This window comes from Telopea speciosissima, chromosome 2, assembly GCF_018873765.1.
Source record: "Telopea speciosissima isolate NSW1024214 ecotype Mountain lineage chromosome 2, Tspe_v1, whole genome shotgun sequence".
In the NCBI taxonomy this organism is placed as follows: Eukaryota; Viridiplantae; Streptophyta; class Magnoliopsida; order Proteales; family Proteaceae; genus Telopea; species Telopea speciosissima.
Genome location: NC_057917.1, coordinates 6,712,052 through 6,729,497, shown reverse-complemented (window position 1 = coordinate 6,729,497; position 17,446 = coordinate 6,712,052). Strand labels below are relative to the sequence as shown.

The window sequence follows — 17,446 nt, the reverse complement described above, 5'->3', positions numbered from 1 at the left end:
CGAACTGAAGGTGGTATTCTGGTTTAGTTTGGGTTGACCACTGGTTTGGTCTGGTTTTACAAATTATACAATTGCTAGTGGGAAATGGACAAGTTTCAATTTACTCATTTTCTGTCGGCTATATCAGGGCTCAACATTGATCTGCTTCTTTTTCCATTGGTCAGGATAAGACAACCTACACATATCGAAGAAGAGGTTTTGTGTAGTCTGTTAAGATTATTGTGGTTTGTTGTTAAAGTTGCTAGGTGTATTTAGTACTTAGTACGTTCTTTTCTTAATAGGGACTTATGGGTAATTACACATAAGTGCAGCTGTCCTTTGTTTGCAATTACAAAATTTATTAGGTATAAATACATATGCTGGCCACGGTTCATAAAACCAACTCAACCGTGAGCCTTATTTTCTTCTCTCTTCTTCTTCTACATAGATCCCGGTTGTTAATATCAGGTTTTGTCAAATGGTATCAGAGCAATGAAGAAGAAAAAGAGGGGAGGGAAAAAAAAAATCTCCATCAGATGCTGCCCTTTGGTTTATGATGAAAACCCTTGCATATAAAAGATAAAAAAAAATAAGTGTGTCTAATCTGTTCTTATAATTTGCATGGAATGATGCTACTGTTATGCTGAAGATCTGAAAAGTTATTTCTGATCCATGGCTTCTCTGCTACCTGGCAATGTCCTCTTCCTATGTGTATTGGATTTTTTTTTGTCAGCAATATCTCACCATTAGAAATCGACCCTGTTTTGAGAGTATGATCCTTGCTTGGTAATGTGTACTTGACTGGAATTTTAGCCTATATTGACTCATGGATTGCGAGTTTTGTTGGTTCCTATTTTTGATGACTTGAAGTTTCTAAATCTGAAACTGTGCCAAGAATCCAGATCTGACCATTGGATTTCCTTGAAATTTTGAGCACATGTTCTAGTAGTTAAAAGGAAGATTCTGCCTGGCTGTGCCCTGCGGTTCTTGTTGCTAATCTTTTGTTGGGTCTATAATTGACCCTTTATCATTATTGGATTTTATTGTGGCTGGTGTATTAGTTTCCCTATGAGGACTCTGGTTGTTTTGTTTGCCCTCTTCTTTTATTCTACGGGTTAGAGATTTTTTCCCTGCAGGTTGCAGTTTTCGCTTGATATTCTATTGTGAGTAATTGTGTTGCTGGTATCATATCTTTTCTGGTTCAACGGGTGATGTATCTAATTCTTAATATAGTTCTTGATTTTCTTTTGATAATTCATTCTTTCTATTATTGCTTATGAAGTTCTTGACAGATCTGATATGATCTGATTATTTATTTTGATTCTCCTTGCTGTGATTGGAAATTCTTGTTGATGATGTGTCTTTTTTATTAAGAACAGCCTGCGGTATCCTTATTATTTGATCTGATATTACGACCAGTATTCTTGATCAGATCTCTAAACTGTGGTTGCTATATTGATCCTGGCATCCTGCCACTGTTATTATTGATCGGATGTAGTATGGTCTCATTCTTGCTGCAATAAGAGGGTTTCTACTTCTTGCAGTTGTTGCTGGTGAATTCTGTTTTGGATCCTAATAATTCTTCTTGTCTGGATTAAAAGTCAGTGGCTATGTTCTTACTCCTTTCTGTGGCCTATGAGTTGAAGATTCCTCTCTATTTGTGTTGATGATGGTTGTTGTTGCGAAACGATTTGTTGTTGTCCCCTGCGTTGTTTTTCCACGTGTACTGCTACACGTGAGGATTATTGAAGATTGTTTGCTTGTCTTGTTTTTTTTTTTTTTAAAAATGAAAATAAGAAGTTTTACATTAGAACATAATGGAAATATCATCAGTCATACAAGTTGATGAGATTTGAAAGTTCCTAGCATGCTGTGCTAGATTGTGAGCAAGTTGGATGAAGTGTCTAGGTTGTTTAGTTAAAGTTACAGATTGAAAAAACCTGAATAAAGTTTTGATATCAAAGAGTAAATGATATAGTTCCCACGGCCATGGATTGTCCTCTGCATTGGTCAGCCAGTTCCTTAGCTCTTCAGAATGCATCCAAATCATTATTTTCCTGCACTCCAATAAAAGTGCTTCTTCAATTCCTTCTTTGAATAATCTGAGCTCCGTTTCCTGTGCTGTCCCTGCAAGTCCAAACTTCATTGAAGATGCAACCAATTCATGGTGGAATATAAAGACTAATCCCCAACCCCCTTGTTTGGATGTGGGGTGAAAACTGCCATCAGAGATTAGAAGACTGGATTCCATAGTCTCCATTTCCAAGCAAAACTCAATTGAGGGCGTGATATGTTGTTGTGAAGGGGCCCCTCCTGGTGATGGATTGTCCTCCTCTTCTATAACATGTATAAGATGGTTGTCATTAACCCATCTTTGTATTTGCTGGAGGAGTATGGAGGGTGCGAGCTTATTGCTCTGAAACATTGTTCTGTTTCTGGTTTGCCATATAAGTAGAAGGTGGTGCCACTCTATGTTTTGTTCTCGAAGCTTAAATGTCTACATGGTGCACTCCGTACGTGGAATAGGGAGGTTTTTGGCACTATTCATCAGAAAGTCAGGAAGGCCGAGGATGCGGTTAGTAGGGCTGAGATGGCGTATGACCACCTTGCTAGCCCTGTTTCCATGGGGGCCCTTGTGGAGACCAGGAAAATATTGGAGGGGGTGTTGCTGCAGGAGGAAATTTTCTGGAGGTAGAAGTCCAGGGTTACATGGTTAAAGGAGGGGACCGAAATACTAAAATTTTCCACTCTATGGTTATTGTCAGAAGACGGCTAGGTGGTATTCCTAAAATTAAAGTGGGTGATGGCTCATGGATCTCTGACCATGAGGGGGTGCTAGTAGTGGCGGTGAGTCATTCCTCGGATATTTTCTCCATGCAGGGGTGTTTGGTGGATGAGGACCTGCTAGCTCACATTCCTTAGGTGGTGATGGAGGAAGACAACGCCTCTTTGTTGATTCCACGCTCTTTGGAGGAGGTGAAGGGGGCTGTCTTTGCCTTGTCGAGTGACAATGCTCCGGGTCTTGATGGTTTCTTTGGGCATTTTTTCACGGCTTGCTGGGAGGTTGTTGGTGGTGATGTCTGGGCAGCAGTAAAGGATTTTTTTGAAGGGGGCCAGTCTTCCAAGAAGCTTCACCTCCGCCAATCTTGTGCTTATTCCTAAAAAGGACAGCCCTGAGGTAATGTCTGATTTCTGGCCCATTAGCCTTTGTAATTTTTCTTACAAAATTATTACCAAGATTTTTGTTTCTAGATTGGCTGTGTTTCTCCCTTCCTTGGTAGCAGAAGAGCATGGAGCTTTTGTCCAGGGTAGGTGTATCCATGATTATATCTCCGTTGTCCAAGAGATCGCCCAGGATTTGAACAGGAAGGCCCAGGGAGGCAATGTGATTCTAAAGTTGGATATGGCAAAGGCATATGACAGATTGGAGTGGAAGTTCCTTTTTTTGGTGCTCTCTAAATTTGGGTTTGTTGATGCTTGGATTGGTTTAATCAGGAAGACTATAGAAAATTGTTGGTTTTCTATAGTTCTGGGAGGCTCAGCTTCGGGTTTCTTCAAGTCTACCAGGGGCTTGAGACAAGGGGATCCCTTATCTCTTGCACTTTTCATATTGGCGGAGGAGGTTCTTAGCAGGGGGCTTAAAAATCTGTTTGCTGAGGGGGGGGGGGACATCTTATTTCCTGCTTCCAAGAGGGTGACCTGAAATCTCCCAGTGCCTGTTTGCAGATGATACCATTATTTTTACCAGGGTTTGAAGAACTCACTGAAACAAATCTTGGGCTTTATTAACAGGTATGAAAGCTTTTTAGGGCAGCTGGTGAATAGGCAAAAGAGTTGTTTTGTGTTGGGAAAAAGGCCTCGATGGCTAGGGCTCGAATGGTGGGGATCGTCACAGGGTTTGCGAGACAGGAGTTGCCGATAACATATTTGGGAGCCCCTCTCTATGTTGGAAGGCTTAAATTTTGTTTCTTTAATGACTTGGTTGGAAGAATAAGAAACAAGGTGGCGGGTTCGAAAGGAAAGATATTGTCTGCTAAGGGACGTGTGACGCTGTTGAAACACGTTCTTGCATCTTTGGAGCCGCCAAAGGCTGTCCTTAGGAGGATCTATGGCATTTTTGCTGACTTTATGTGGGGGAGTTAAGAGTGAGGATCTATGGCATTTTTGCTGACTTTATGGCCTTAATTTCTTGTACTCAGGCTATGGTTACCTTTGCTTATAGGGAGAGTAAAAGGGCGGCTGATTGGATGGCCAACCTTGCCTGTGATATTGGTTCCCCCATCAATTACCACATTGGCAGCCAGCCGCCTGGGGATTTGCAGCGTATTCTGCGGGAAGACACGGCTGGTTTGCTAGTTCTAAGGAAGTAGATTTTTAATTTTCTTGCTTTATTATGTTTTTATGGGTCGCGTTCAAAGTTAAGGTGAGAGTTTTGCTCCTATGGGTTGGGGTAAGATGGTACGTCCCCCCCTTGTATTCTTTTATTCATTGATTGGATTTTAATAATAATCTAGGGGCTGGCCCGGGTCCCAACTAATATTCGGGTTTAAAAAAAAAAGTAGAAGGTGATGCCAGCTATGCAAAGCACTCTATCCCCATCCGGTTTCACCATGGATGGGTCGAAGTTCAGATTCAAGAGAGCATCCATTATGCTGGTTCCCTGTAGGAATTCTTTCTAATACCCAAGGGTCCTCCTGCCCATATTCTTTTTGAAAAGGGGCAAGACAGTAAGATATGCCACAGGGTCTCAGTTGCTTCATGACAGATAGGACATGTAGCTAGATTGGAATTCAGATTTTGTAGTTTTTCTCCAGTTGACAGCCCTTCAATTAGAACTTTCCATAGAAAGAGTTTGAATTTGGGATGAACCTTGAGCTTCCAGATCCTATTCCACATTTTATTGTTCTGTCTATTAGTGTTGGGATCTGAAGCTAGGAATGCTGCTGCACTCCGTCTGTTAGTGTTGGGATCTGAAGCTAGGAATGCTGCTGCACTCTTAGTGGAGAGTGCAGCAGCATTCCTCCATTGCTTATCTTGTTGAAGATTGTATATTATCTGCTTGTCTTCTTATTGAAGATTATATGTTTGTCTTCTTATTAAAGATTTGTCTTCTCATTGAAGATTTGTTATTGTGGATTTCTTTTTATTGAAGATTTCTTATTTCTAGTACTTCTTGTTGAAGATGTCTCCCTATATGCCTGTATTTTTTTTTTCTTCCCCAGTTGATGATTTCAGGTTTCTGGCACGCAACGATGATTTATTCGTCTTCCATTGCTGCTATTTTCTGTAAGGGTGTAAATTAGTTCGTTTCAGTTTGGTCCAAGGGAGTGTTAGTGTGAACCTAAACCAAACTGAGAACCGATTTGGTTCTGAAACTGTATACTCAAACCGAACCTATTTGGTTCAGTTTCTGTCTGTATCTGGTTCCAGTATTCGGTTCATATAAATGTGATTCTTTTTATCCTGAAGTATAATACTATAATATATTAGTATTATAAAATATATTAATAAAGTATAGCCTAATTCGGTTTGGTTCGAACCGGCGGTTCCTAAGATAGAACCGAACCAAATTTAAAATATGTATTCCAGAACGAATTTGGGCTGAATATATTTGGTTCAGTTCAGTTTGGCTTATTCGGTCTGGTTTCGTTTTTGGTTCCGGTTCCAATTTGACACCCTTAATTTTCTGGGCTTTTACAGCGGTGGTTGTTGTTGCTCTTTCCTAGCCTGTGGCTGATATTTTCTGCCAATTGTATTATTATCTGGATTTCTTCTCGAGGAAGATTTCTCTTTGTTGTGTTGATTATTTGGATTTTTTCTTCACGAATATTTCTCTCTGTTGCTGATGATGGTGGTTGATTTGTTTATGTTCAATCTGGTGCTGCAACTGGAAGATTCTCCTTTCTGCTGTTCTTTTGTTGGTGCTGCGACTGGAAGAAAATTTTCTTATGGTTCTGTTATTAGCTGCACATCTGGATGTGGTTGCTGGTCACTGGTTTCTATGACTGATATATCTATCAAGTCTGGTTCTGCTGGTTATGTCTATACTGGGTACACCATACATATATATATATATATATATATAAAGAAAGCTGCCAGGCTGTGTGGCCCCTGCGCCCAGACACAAGAAGGGTGAAATGATCACCCCTCCCCCTGTGAAATGAAAAATCCCACCTCTGTTGGATGCCCCCACTCGCACTCTCATTGGCTCCTGTGCTGGTGCAGGGGCCACACACAGTCTGTTGCTAAGTGTTACTTCTGGTCTTTGTTTTTTAGTCATGGTTGTTGTTTATTAGTTACTGTCTAGTGTAGGGAAGTGTGCATGTTCTTTTCTTAATAGGGACTTACGTTTAATTACATTAAGTCCAGCTGTCCTTGGTTTGTAATTACAGAATTTGTTAGTTTTAAATACATATGTTAATGTAATTCTAGATAGGGTAAAGCCCTACTAGAAGCCAATTAAACCAGGACCAATAACAAGGAACTAAGGGGCTGTTGGTTCTGCAGTTTCAGTAGGACAGAATTGCAGTTTTAGGTCAAATCTAGGGCTTAGGTTAGGATAATGGAAGGGGGGCTTAGGGGGTATGGCTAGGCAGGTTTATAGAACTCTAATAATGTAGGTATTATAGAGTTTTAAGTGTTTTGAAAATTCTGTAAAACTGGGCAGTAAGTCAGGATCGACTATGGGTTTTGGGGAAATTAATGAAGGATGAGGGGATTAGGGTTTTGATGGACAAATATGGCTGAGCAGCAAGATCTAGAGTTTAATGGAATTCAAGCAAAAATAAAGGGGGATCAATTGGGGAAGGGAGTAGAGGATTAGAAGAAGAAATTAATGAACAAATTGCACCAGAAATCCACTAGCAGCAGCTTGGACAGAAGTGAAGGATAGAACCACCTTTGAATTGGGATCCTCCTGGCCGTCACGGCCCAATGAGTCGATTGGATTCCACCAATCCCTTTCCACCTTGATAGAACCACAAGGAGCACAGAAGTAGCAACAATGGTAGCCAACAAGCAAAAGCTTTTTTCATTAATCAAATTCGTGTTCAATACTTGGCCCCCTTGCAACCTTATGTAAAAGACTCAAAATTAAACTCCTACACTAAAAAGGAAAGGCCTAACCCAATCCTAACCTATTAGGTAACTTAAACTAACTAGGAAACTAAAATATTAAAAGAAATAGACTCAAAAAATGGCTGGACTTATAGAGTCCTAATCCAGCCCAACTTACATCATATGACCACTTAAGTTGTCACTTGACCACTTAACCAAGTCATATGATCACTTAAATTGAACCAATTGGATGCAACCAATTTGAACTAGTTCAATTAAAAAAACATAAAAATAAACTAAGTATTGGGCTAATCCCGTATGCAACCTATGTACCCCTAGTTTAGGCTCATTAAAAGTGGCCTAATGCATAGAAAACCCTTGGGAACAAAGGCCCAATATGTATATAACCCAACCCTAGGCCTATTTCTAAAGAAATAAGCCAATTTCTATGATGAACCTGCATCATATGTTGGCCATGGTTTATAAAACCAACCCAACCGTGAGCCTTATTTTCTTCTCTCTCTTTCGTTTTCTCATCTCTTCTTCTTCTACACAGATCCTGGTTGTTAAGAATAGGTTTTTTTTTCACATTGTCTATGTTGTTAGTTGATGTCACCTTTTGTCGAGAAGACTCTTTTGGAGGGGAGTACAAGGCTAGAACTATGAAGGGACTCTTGAGAAACTTTGGGTATAAAAATAAATCAAGCTAAGGGAGACCATATGGAGAACAATTTTATAATTCTTGTGTAGCAATGAGGACATACTAAGATATTGCCAAGATATTTCCCAAAGTGACTATTTTTTGGTTATATTGTTTTGTTATCCGTAAGAAGAGTTATATTGAAGATGATGTTGCATGTAGAGTTAGGTTGATGGATGAAGTGGAGATGCGCATTTGAAGTCTTCTGCATCAAATGTATCCTAGTCAAGTTGAAGTGAAAAATTTGTAGGACAGCTATAAGACCAACCATTTATTTATTTATTATTTTTTGGGGCATATGAGATAGCATAATTCAAAGAATAAAATATTCAGCTAAAAAACAATATATCCATCGGAAGAGTTCAGAGATGAGGATGTTGACGCAGATGAGTGTCAAGATTGTTAAAGATATTAGGGAAAAAGTCAAAAGAAGGGAATTAAGGGTTGTCAAAACAGGTGAGAATGGAAACTAAACTAAGATGGTTTGGTCATGGCCATCATGGCCAACAAAGACAAATGCTTGTTCTAGTGATAGAACTATTTGGTGCAAGTTGAAGGCACTGAAAGGACAAGTTGAAAGTAAAAAGGATGTTGGCTGAGGAAATGGGAATGAATATGATGACTATGTTATTGAAGATATAGCACTAATGGAGTGGAGCGGGGGTGTTAGATTCATGTGTAATAGGCAACATGTAAATGTATTGGACCATCCAGTGGCTTCGAAAAACTATTATCAGATAGTATTGGGTCAATGGTTCATGTATGCACATGCCCTACATTTTGTAGTAGCTCGCTTGAATTATATGGACTGGAACACTTGTGTAATCCATGATATGATAAATCATCATTATGTTCAAAACCTTGAGCTGAACAGTCTCCTCCATGTGATCACAGTTGCATGAAAACCAGATTGTACTACTCCATTCAAGTTATCTGTTTGGTGAAAATTGTTTGGTATGACGAATATATTTTAACCGAAGGTCTGTGTCATATTTTTTTCGTGCATTAATACTTTGCTCGATGCACTTTGCCTAGAGCTGCAATCCCTAGGAGTCCTCTGCCTAATATGCATTATACAAATTATTACATCCAACAGGATCGTACACTAGGTTTCACGCCTTACTGTATAGAGTTTGGATCCATCAATCCAGATTCACTTGGCTCTGTCAAGTCATTTCTTGTCGGATAGGTTCCAGATTGACTGGATTTTTTCCAGACTTGCCTGTTGACAGCTGTACATGCCGCTAAGTGCCCAGTTGAAGATCAGGTTAATCTGTCATGGCAGATGCTTATGATCCTTTGCTTACTCTCAGTTTGAGTTACTCTATTCACTTTGACCAAACTTTCATCTTTTCAATTGCAGAATAGTTGTGGTTTAAACCAAGCCAAAATTAATGTCTTTGACTGTTGTAGGTATTTGCTGCAGCTGAAATACCCATAGAATGGGAAGAACATTTTGTGGGGGACAAAGTAGACCCAAGAACAGAGAGCTTTCTGACATGGGAAAGTTTGGAATCTGTGCGTCAAAATAAAGTTGGGTTAAAGGGGCCCATGGCTACACCAATTGGGAAAGGACATAGATCTTTGAACCTTACTCTAAGGAAAGAACTTGGTCTTTATGCTAATGTCAGACCTTGCTATAGCCTTCCTGGCTACAAGACGCGATATGATGATGTTAATCTTGTCACAATCCGGGAGAACACTGAAGGAGAATATAGTGGTCTTGAACATCAAGTAAGTTTCTTGTGCCAAATGCCGTTTCTACCATTTCCTTTTCCATATTAACTGTGTAGTTTCTTACAAAGTCACTCGAAGAATTTACTTTTGTGGTACACTAGGTGGTGAGAGGTGTCGTTGAGAGTCTCAAGATTATAACCCGCCAAGCAAGTCTCAGAGTGGCGGAGTATGCTTTTCACTATGCCAAGGCCAATGGAAGGAAGAGGGTGTCTGCCATCCACAAAGCCAACATCATGAGGAAGACCGACGGTCTTTTCCTTAAGGTTTGTTGACATTTGAGAGAAACTCAATCTCTGGTCTTTTCCCCATCTTACTTCCCCCCTTCCCTCTCCTGATCGGCTTGTGGTGGTTTGTGCTTATACTTTTTATCTTTCATCTTTATCTACAGTGCTGTCGTGAGGTCGCGGAGAAGTATCCTGAGATAACCTATGAGGAAGTCATCATCGATAACTGTTGTATGATGGTATTATTTGCTTTGCTAATCTCCAAATTGAATACATAAACTGAAAATTTGGCACAACAACCCAGTGGCATGGGATTCTGTTCTGTGCCTAAAGTTTTGGGGCGGGTAGTGGCATATAGTTCTCTTCTGTGCTACAGTTTTTGTGTCTGAGTCCCAAGTTGAGGAACACAACTAGAACATAAATAAAGAGTATTAAATTTAGAACTTGGAGTTCCAAGGACCCAAGATTAAAATAGTTAGTTTTCTCTCATCAGCATTTCTTTCCTGATTTTTGATTAATGAAGTACATATTTTATAATTTGAATTAAGGTTTCTGCTTGGTCACTCTTGCTGCTAATTCTGTGTCTTCTTCTGAATTCTGAACAGCTTGTTAAAAACCCTGCTCTCTTTGATGTACTGGTGATGCCTAACCTTTATGGAGACATCATCAGTGACCTCTGTGCTGGCTTGGTTGGAGGTTTAGGTTTGACTCCCAGGTATCAGTCTTTCCTCTTGTCTGCTGCAAGATATAAGTGATCAAATATATCATTTCTCATCTATCCAACCTTGTGTAGCTGTAACATTGGTGAGGGAGGTATTGCTCTAGCGGAGGCTGTCCATGGTTCAGCACCAGATATTGCTGGGAAGGTGAGTCATTCAATTGTCTCTCTCTCTCTCTCTATCTCATTGTCATCTCATGTTTCACAAATTTTTGGCTTGTTATCTCATGTTTCACAAATTTTTTGCTTACCAGTGTTATTGCTAGCATATGTACACATGCCACTTCTGTACATCCCTCTTACAGTGAGTCGTACCGATAAACTTAGCTGCTGCTTATCAAGGGAAAGTATGCCTTGCTCCCCTGCACCCTTCCCATGCCGTATGTGTGTGTGGATGAGAAAGAACCATACCAGAGAAGCTTTCCTGGAAAATGAACAACAAATCAGCCTTATTTCAACTAAATGGGGTCGGCTACATGGACCTTTACCCTCCAATCAGCTCTATTTGAGGTCATACTTGATACAAGATCTAGGCTATGCATTTCTTTCCCCACTTCTCCTAGGGTCATTTTAGGTCTTCCCCTGGCTCTTTTAGACTCTTAGTTCCTTCAATCTGAATCAAATCACTCCTCCATACTAGACCATCCAAAGCCTCCATTGAACATGACCATGCCACATTAAACGACTTTTTCGTAGCCACACATCCATCTCAACATCCTTATCTCCGCTGCATTGAGTTTATCCATATGATGCTTCATGCTTCTTAACTGCCTAACATTCTGTACCATGCATCATAATCGGTCGTATGACTGTTCTATAAAATTTCCTTGGTTTTAATGGAATACGCCAATCACACAACACTCCAGACGTACCTCTCCACTTCATCCATCCTATTTTAATTCTCTATGAAACATCATCATCTATATCACCTTCTTTATTTATGATTGAGCCCAAATACCTAAAAGAACCACTTTGCGGAATCTATGTTTTATCAAATTTCACCTCATTATCCGTCCTAGTGTAACTAAAGTTACACCATATACTCCTCCTCCATTCTACTTATCTTAAAGCCTTTCGATTCCAAGGTTGATATCCATAACTCCAACTTGATATTAATCCCTGTTTTGTCTCATCTACCTAAACAATATCATTAGCAAACGACATACTCCAAGGAACTTCATCTTGAATGTGTCCTGTTAAATCATCTATGATAAGCGCAAACAAATAAGGGCTTAAGGCTGATCCTTGATGTAACTCAATTGTAATTGGGAATTCACTACCTTGACCCCCACAGTTCTTACACTAGCCACCACACCATTGATGTAACTTGGCTGTCCAAAACCAGCCGCAGGTGTAGGGATTCTTCCCTACACCAGCAGTAGAGTAGGTATTGGGTAGGTGTAGGGATTCTCTACACCAACATTAAATCATGGGCTGAAGTTAGGGTTTTAATTAGATTTTTATTTTGTATTTTAATTAGTCTTTTATTGAGTTGTAATTCTAATAGGATTCCTAGTGCAAGTTTGAATCCTAGTTAGAAGCATGGTATAAAATCTCGCGATATATAGGCGATATATCGCTATATTTCGTGAATCTCGACATGTACGAGATACGAAACACTTCCGAAACAAAAAAATACAATATCTCGTCGATATATCGTGATATATCGTGGATCTCATGATATATCGCGAGATATTGTAAAAGTGACAAATAGTGTCACACTAAGGCCCCTTTTATTCCATATTTCGCAGCTCTTGGTCGATATTTCGACCGAGAGCTGCTGAAAATCAAATTTTCTCTCTTCTTCCTCATTTTTGCTTTTCTTCCTCCTTTCCAAGCCTCATCCAAGCATTGTTGAAGCTCCTTGTCGGCGGAAGGCGTCGGAGGGTCATCTAAGCTCATCATCCAAGCCTATTTTCATTATTTAAGGTAAATTCTATTTCTCTAAAACTATTTTTTTTAAAAATTTGTACAAATGTTGTTGGATGTTGATGATATTAATATATGTTAGACACCGGAGGCCGATCTCTGACCTAACGGTGTTGAAATTTTTCCCATATGTATTTTTTTATTTTTTTCTGGTTTTAAAAATTCATTTTCCTACAACTAAAATAGGAAATAATTAGGGGTAATATGACTTAGATGGTAATGAATTAAATATATGTTAGACACCAATGGCCGATCTACGGCTTCACGATGTCGGATTTATTTTTCTGCTTCTGAAATAATTCTTTTAATTTTCGAAAATTAAGAAAAATATATAAAAAATTAAAAAAACAGAAATCAATAAGGAAAAATATGAGTTTTAAATTTAAAAAATAATGAAAAAATATGAAAGTTATTTCTATATGTTTTGAGATGCATTACATGTATATTATGTTTACTAATTTTTGGTTTTGTTGTGTTAGGTCGATACTTATATTAACATTATATATAAAAATTGGTTTTAATTATGTGAAAAATATAAGGGTTAGGGAAAAATATTAAATAACTATACAAGTGTATTAGTAATCTAAAAGTGTCGATTGAAGTGCATCTACATTAAGTTTTTTAATTATTTGTGTTACTTACATTGCGATAAACAAGTATCATTATGGCGGATCGTGATAGACAACGTGCGAATGGCAAGCAAAAGGTGGGGAAAGTAGATAACAAAGGGGCGGAGGGAACAAAGAGAACAGAGGGAACAAGAGAGACTAGCCAGCCAGATAGGGGGTGACATTGCATGGTTACAGGTACTCCCATTGATGGGGATAAGAGAAAATCTATATGTAACTATTGTCACATGCAATTTATAGGAGGTGGGTCCAGTGACTTAAACAACATCGATGAAGGATCTAAAGATGTTGTAGGTTGTCATATGGTCCCTCTTGAAGTAGCCGGGAGATTGGTGATAGTTTGAGGGGAAGAAAGAAGAGGAAGGCGCAGCGAAAGGATAAGAGAACAACTTGAGGATACGGTGAGGAGTTCGATGGGAGGAGGAAGACGATACAATGATGATGATGATGATGATGATGACATTGCGATGCACGATGACATCAAACAAGCAGAGAGGAGGCTAGGGATTTTAAGGGATGTTTGAGGAGTAGAGTAAGTTTTCAAGATGATCGTGAGACAAAGAGTAGGGGGTAGTGGAGGAGTGGCGGTTACGAGGTCCTAGAACTTTGAATCCTTTTAAAAGATCACAAAGTGTGAGGGCAGCCCAACACCTCTACCGATGCAGTACCACCATCAACATCGATCCTAAATTGCATAAGAAGAAAGGAAGCGATCGACCCGGAATCAAAGGAGCATGGAAGGGGATGAAGGGATTGGTTAAAGAATCAATAGCTAAGTGGATGCTATACCATACCATCCCAAAATCTGCACAAGGCCCCCATTATGATACCATGATAGATACCATTGCGGTGGCCCAGGATTAAGGGCCCCCCCCATATGAGGTAATGAATGTTTATCTACCTCAACAAAAAAGTGAGATTGATGAGTACATTAGTGAGATGAGGAATATGTGGGAGACATATGGGGTGACTATAATGGCGAGATGGATGGGTGGGCCTCTGAAAAAGTCCATCATCAATTTCATGGTTTATTGTGATGGGAGGACGTGTTCCTCAAATGCGTGGATGCATCGAAAGAGATAAAGGATGCAAAATATATTTCTGATTGTTAAAGAAAGTAGTGGAAAAAGATGTGGGTATTGAGAATGTTGTCAGTTAGCAGAAATGGAAGTAACTTGGTGGCGGTGAGAAGATGATGAACAATAGTAAGTACCGGCTCTTCTGGACTCCTTGTGCAGCCCATTGCATTTACTTAATGCTAAAAGATATGGGAAAGTTAAAGTTGGTGAAGGCGTGGTTGAAAGTGCAAGACAAGTCACCAACTTTGTATCAAACCACTCATGCACTCAATCTATTGAGGGAAAAATGTGGGGGTGACTTGGTTAGGCCAGCATCACAAGATTTGCCACCAACTACATTGCTCTCAAAAGCATTGAGACAAAGAAGGCCGGCGAAGCATGTTTGCTTCGAGGAGGTTTGAATGGAAGGGTTCCAAGCGCAAATGGGAGGGAAGCACAAACAACGATGTCATCCGAGGACTTACGGACCAAACTAAGCAAAGTGGTGAGAGTTTTAGAGCCGGTAGTTAAAGTTCTATATGTTGCGACTCCGCTCAAGGGCCCACCATGCCAGTCCTATATCTTTCAATAGACTTGATGAAAGATAGTGTCTATAGTGTGGCTCCTCGCGATATGAAACACTTCTTAGATATCATAAATGCTCGTTGGGAGAATCGACTTATGCATCCACATAAAAGGTTGGTGAGTAAATTTGTTTTATGTTTACTAATTCATAGTATTATTATTTACTAATTACTTATGCATTTGACAATACCTCTATTCTATATGTCATATTTCAGATACTACTTGAACCTAAGTATCAATATACCAATAGGCTTGGGTTGAAAACTCGATTTATTGATCTTTGTGAAACAAGTAGTGAAGAAGTTGGAGCCACGAGTGAGTTCATTTGGAAACTCAACTTATTGATGCTTTCAAATAAGTAGTGAAGAAGTACTTACTAATTTTCCACATGGGTGTAGATCAGGTATTTAGGGATGCATTGAGAAGTTTTGGAGTGGGGCTGCGATCTGAGCGAGCACGTGGTGATCTTGGTAATTCTTTTAAGTTTTAAATTATATATGTATTGAAATTTGAAAGTTGAAAGTTGGAACAACATTGACACATGTCTTTTTGTTGTAAACTTGTAATGCGGTGAATGGTGGGTGTTGTATGGGAATCGGTGAAAACTTAAGAAGAATAGCAATTAAAGTCCTTGCTCAAACATGTTCTCGCATCCGGTTGTGAGAGGAATGGAGTACCTTTGTACTCATCCACGCAGAGGCGCAATGATTGGGGTCTCAACGTTTATCGGACATGGTGTATGTGCACTCTGAACTTGAGGTGCTAACACATACGCATGGGACATGAGGGACGAGAGGGCACCATTGTTCTAGCGACATCTTTGAGTTGACTCGGGCGATGAGGACCCTATTGTGGATTGGATGAGGGATAGAGGTGAGCCGGTGTTGGATGAGGAGGGAGGTAGGCCCGACCCGTGATAACCACGAGATTGGTCTTTGATGTGGGCGAGTATATGGTGACGCGAGGGTCGGATACATGAAAGGGAAGCCTACCATACCATTCACCCATTGGTGGCGATGTTCTTTGATGATGAAGTGGTCAAGTCCTCGAATGATGATGATGGTGATCTTGGTGGTGGTGATGGTGATCTTTGGTGGTGGTAATCTTTGGTGGTGGTGATGTTGGTGGTGGTGATCTTGGTGAAGAATTTGGCGGCATGCGAGGCGTTATGTGGTAGGCCGGGAGACCCGGATCGGCTGTAGAGCCGCTCCGATTCGGCTGGAGAGACACGGTTTGATCATGCCCACCTGAGATACGGACCACGGAGCACGTGCCCCGCCCCCACCTCGAGAGGCCCCTACATCATCTGGCAGGAGCGTAGGGGTCGACAAACACGATTGCAACGATCACATGGACATTGATAACCTATCTAAATCATTTGGTGGTTTGAGTATGGGTGATAGGGAGGGAGGACGGCCCGGACATTGGTGTGCCCCATCTTTTGGCGCACATACCACTCCATTGGGCATCGGATTATGGTGCATCAAACCTTACGGTGGATATGGATATGGATCATCATCATATGGGCGATTTAGTGGGGTAGGGGACTATAACTACCGGTCCAGTCCCGGGACATCTTTGGATCATCTTTTGTAGATAACATCTTTGCATACCCTAGCGGACCTAGCTACCAACCTCACCAGACCATACATGTAGCCAATGCCATCGCCTCTTGCGCGCCAACATCAATGTCACGATGGATCATCTTCTTCACGGATTTGGATCGATTGGTAACCCTAGTTTATATCCTAGGATAGGTTACCTACGGTATGTTGATGATTCCATTTACGTGACACTTGTGGATGACTACACTCGTTTCTTCTCCGATTCTATACCGTGGTCCACATATGTCCTTAAACGAGAGCGATGGACGTCGACTCCGCGAGGCATGAGTGGGATTGATCCAGGGAGGCACAAAACTACTATTAGCGATTTAGCACTTGTAATTTGTAACTTAAGTTGTGATTTCATTAATCTATGTGTATTTAACTATTTATACATTAGGGTGGCGGCAGTATGTCAATCAGTGCAAGCCCAAAACACCAATTTGAATTCACATTTTTACAATTTTATGGTTTAAATGTGTTTATTAAGCTTAAATAAGGCTGTCCATGAAGTTTCGAGGCCTAGATATGGCCAAATACCCCGAGATGGACCCCGAAATATTGCGGAAAAATGCAATATTTCGGGCATATTCACGATATCTCGGATATTTCGGATATCTCGGTAGGCCCGAGATACCGATATATCGCGAGATATAGTACTATGGTTAGAAGTCCTAGTTCTGTTTTGAGTCATAGTTTGAGTCTGTTTTCTGCCATAAAGCTATCAATATGTAAGAGCTCCAATTGAGCCCGCCACGATTTTATGAATAAAGATTTTGCTTTCAGCAACAACACTGTCCTGAGATAGGCTGTGAAGGTGGGATACTCAGACTGAGATAGCCTTCCCCTACCCCTTTCCATTGATCTCCATTCAAGTGTCATCCCAGCTTCAATTCTGCCCTAGCCAATCTCTTGAAGACTCACAATCAGTTGCTGGAATTTCTCTGCAAGGTTCAAGGATAATTTCATACAACAAGTAAGTGCATCATCCCAACCCCAAAATCTGTCTTCTAATCCTCCAAACCAAACCCAACCCTAGCACCCCCTTCAACTCTGAACATCACCCTCAATAACCTAAATTCCACTCAGACCAAACCAGTCATCAAAATCCTACCTTTCTTGGTTCGAACTTTCCCTCTCATCATAAGGGAAACTCGATCCTAATATCAGCCCTAGGTGACCACCCTAAACCCTAGATCCCCTCTCCTTCCACTTTCTCAAAACCCA

At 40.3% G+C, this 17,446-nt stretch overlaps 1 protein-coding gene across 1 annotated transcript in view; it reads left to right on the top strand.

Annotated features, from left to right (window-relative positions):
* LOC122652186 (isocitrate dehydrogenase [NAD] catalytic subunit 5, mitochondrial-like) overlaps positions 1 to 17,446 on the top strand; it is a 33,693-nt gene that overhangs the window by 9,054 nt on the left and 7,193 nt on the right. Inside the window, exons 2-6 of the mRNA XM_043845866.1 lie at positions 9,149 to 9,469; positions 9,574 to 9,735; positions 9,861 to 9,935; positions 10,302 to 10,411; positions 10,490 to 10,562. Of these exons, the coding sequence (XP_043701801.1) occupies positions 9,149 to 9,469; positions 9,574 to 9,735; positions 9,861 to 9,935; positions 10,302 to 10,411; positions 10,490 to 10,562 (741 nt within the window). The remainder of the gene's footprint in view (positions 1 to 9,148; positions 9,470 to 9,573; positions 9,736 to 9,860; positions 9,936 to 10,301; positions 10,412 to 10,489; positions 10,563 to 17,446) is intronic.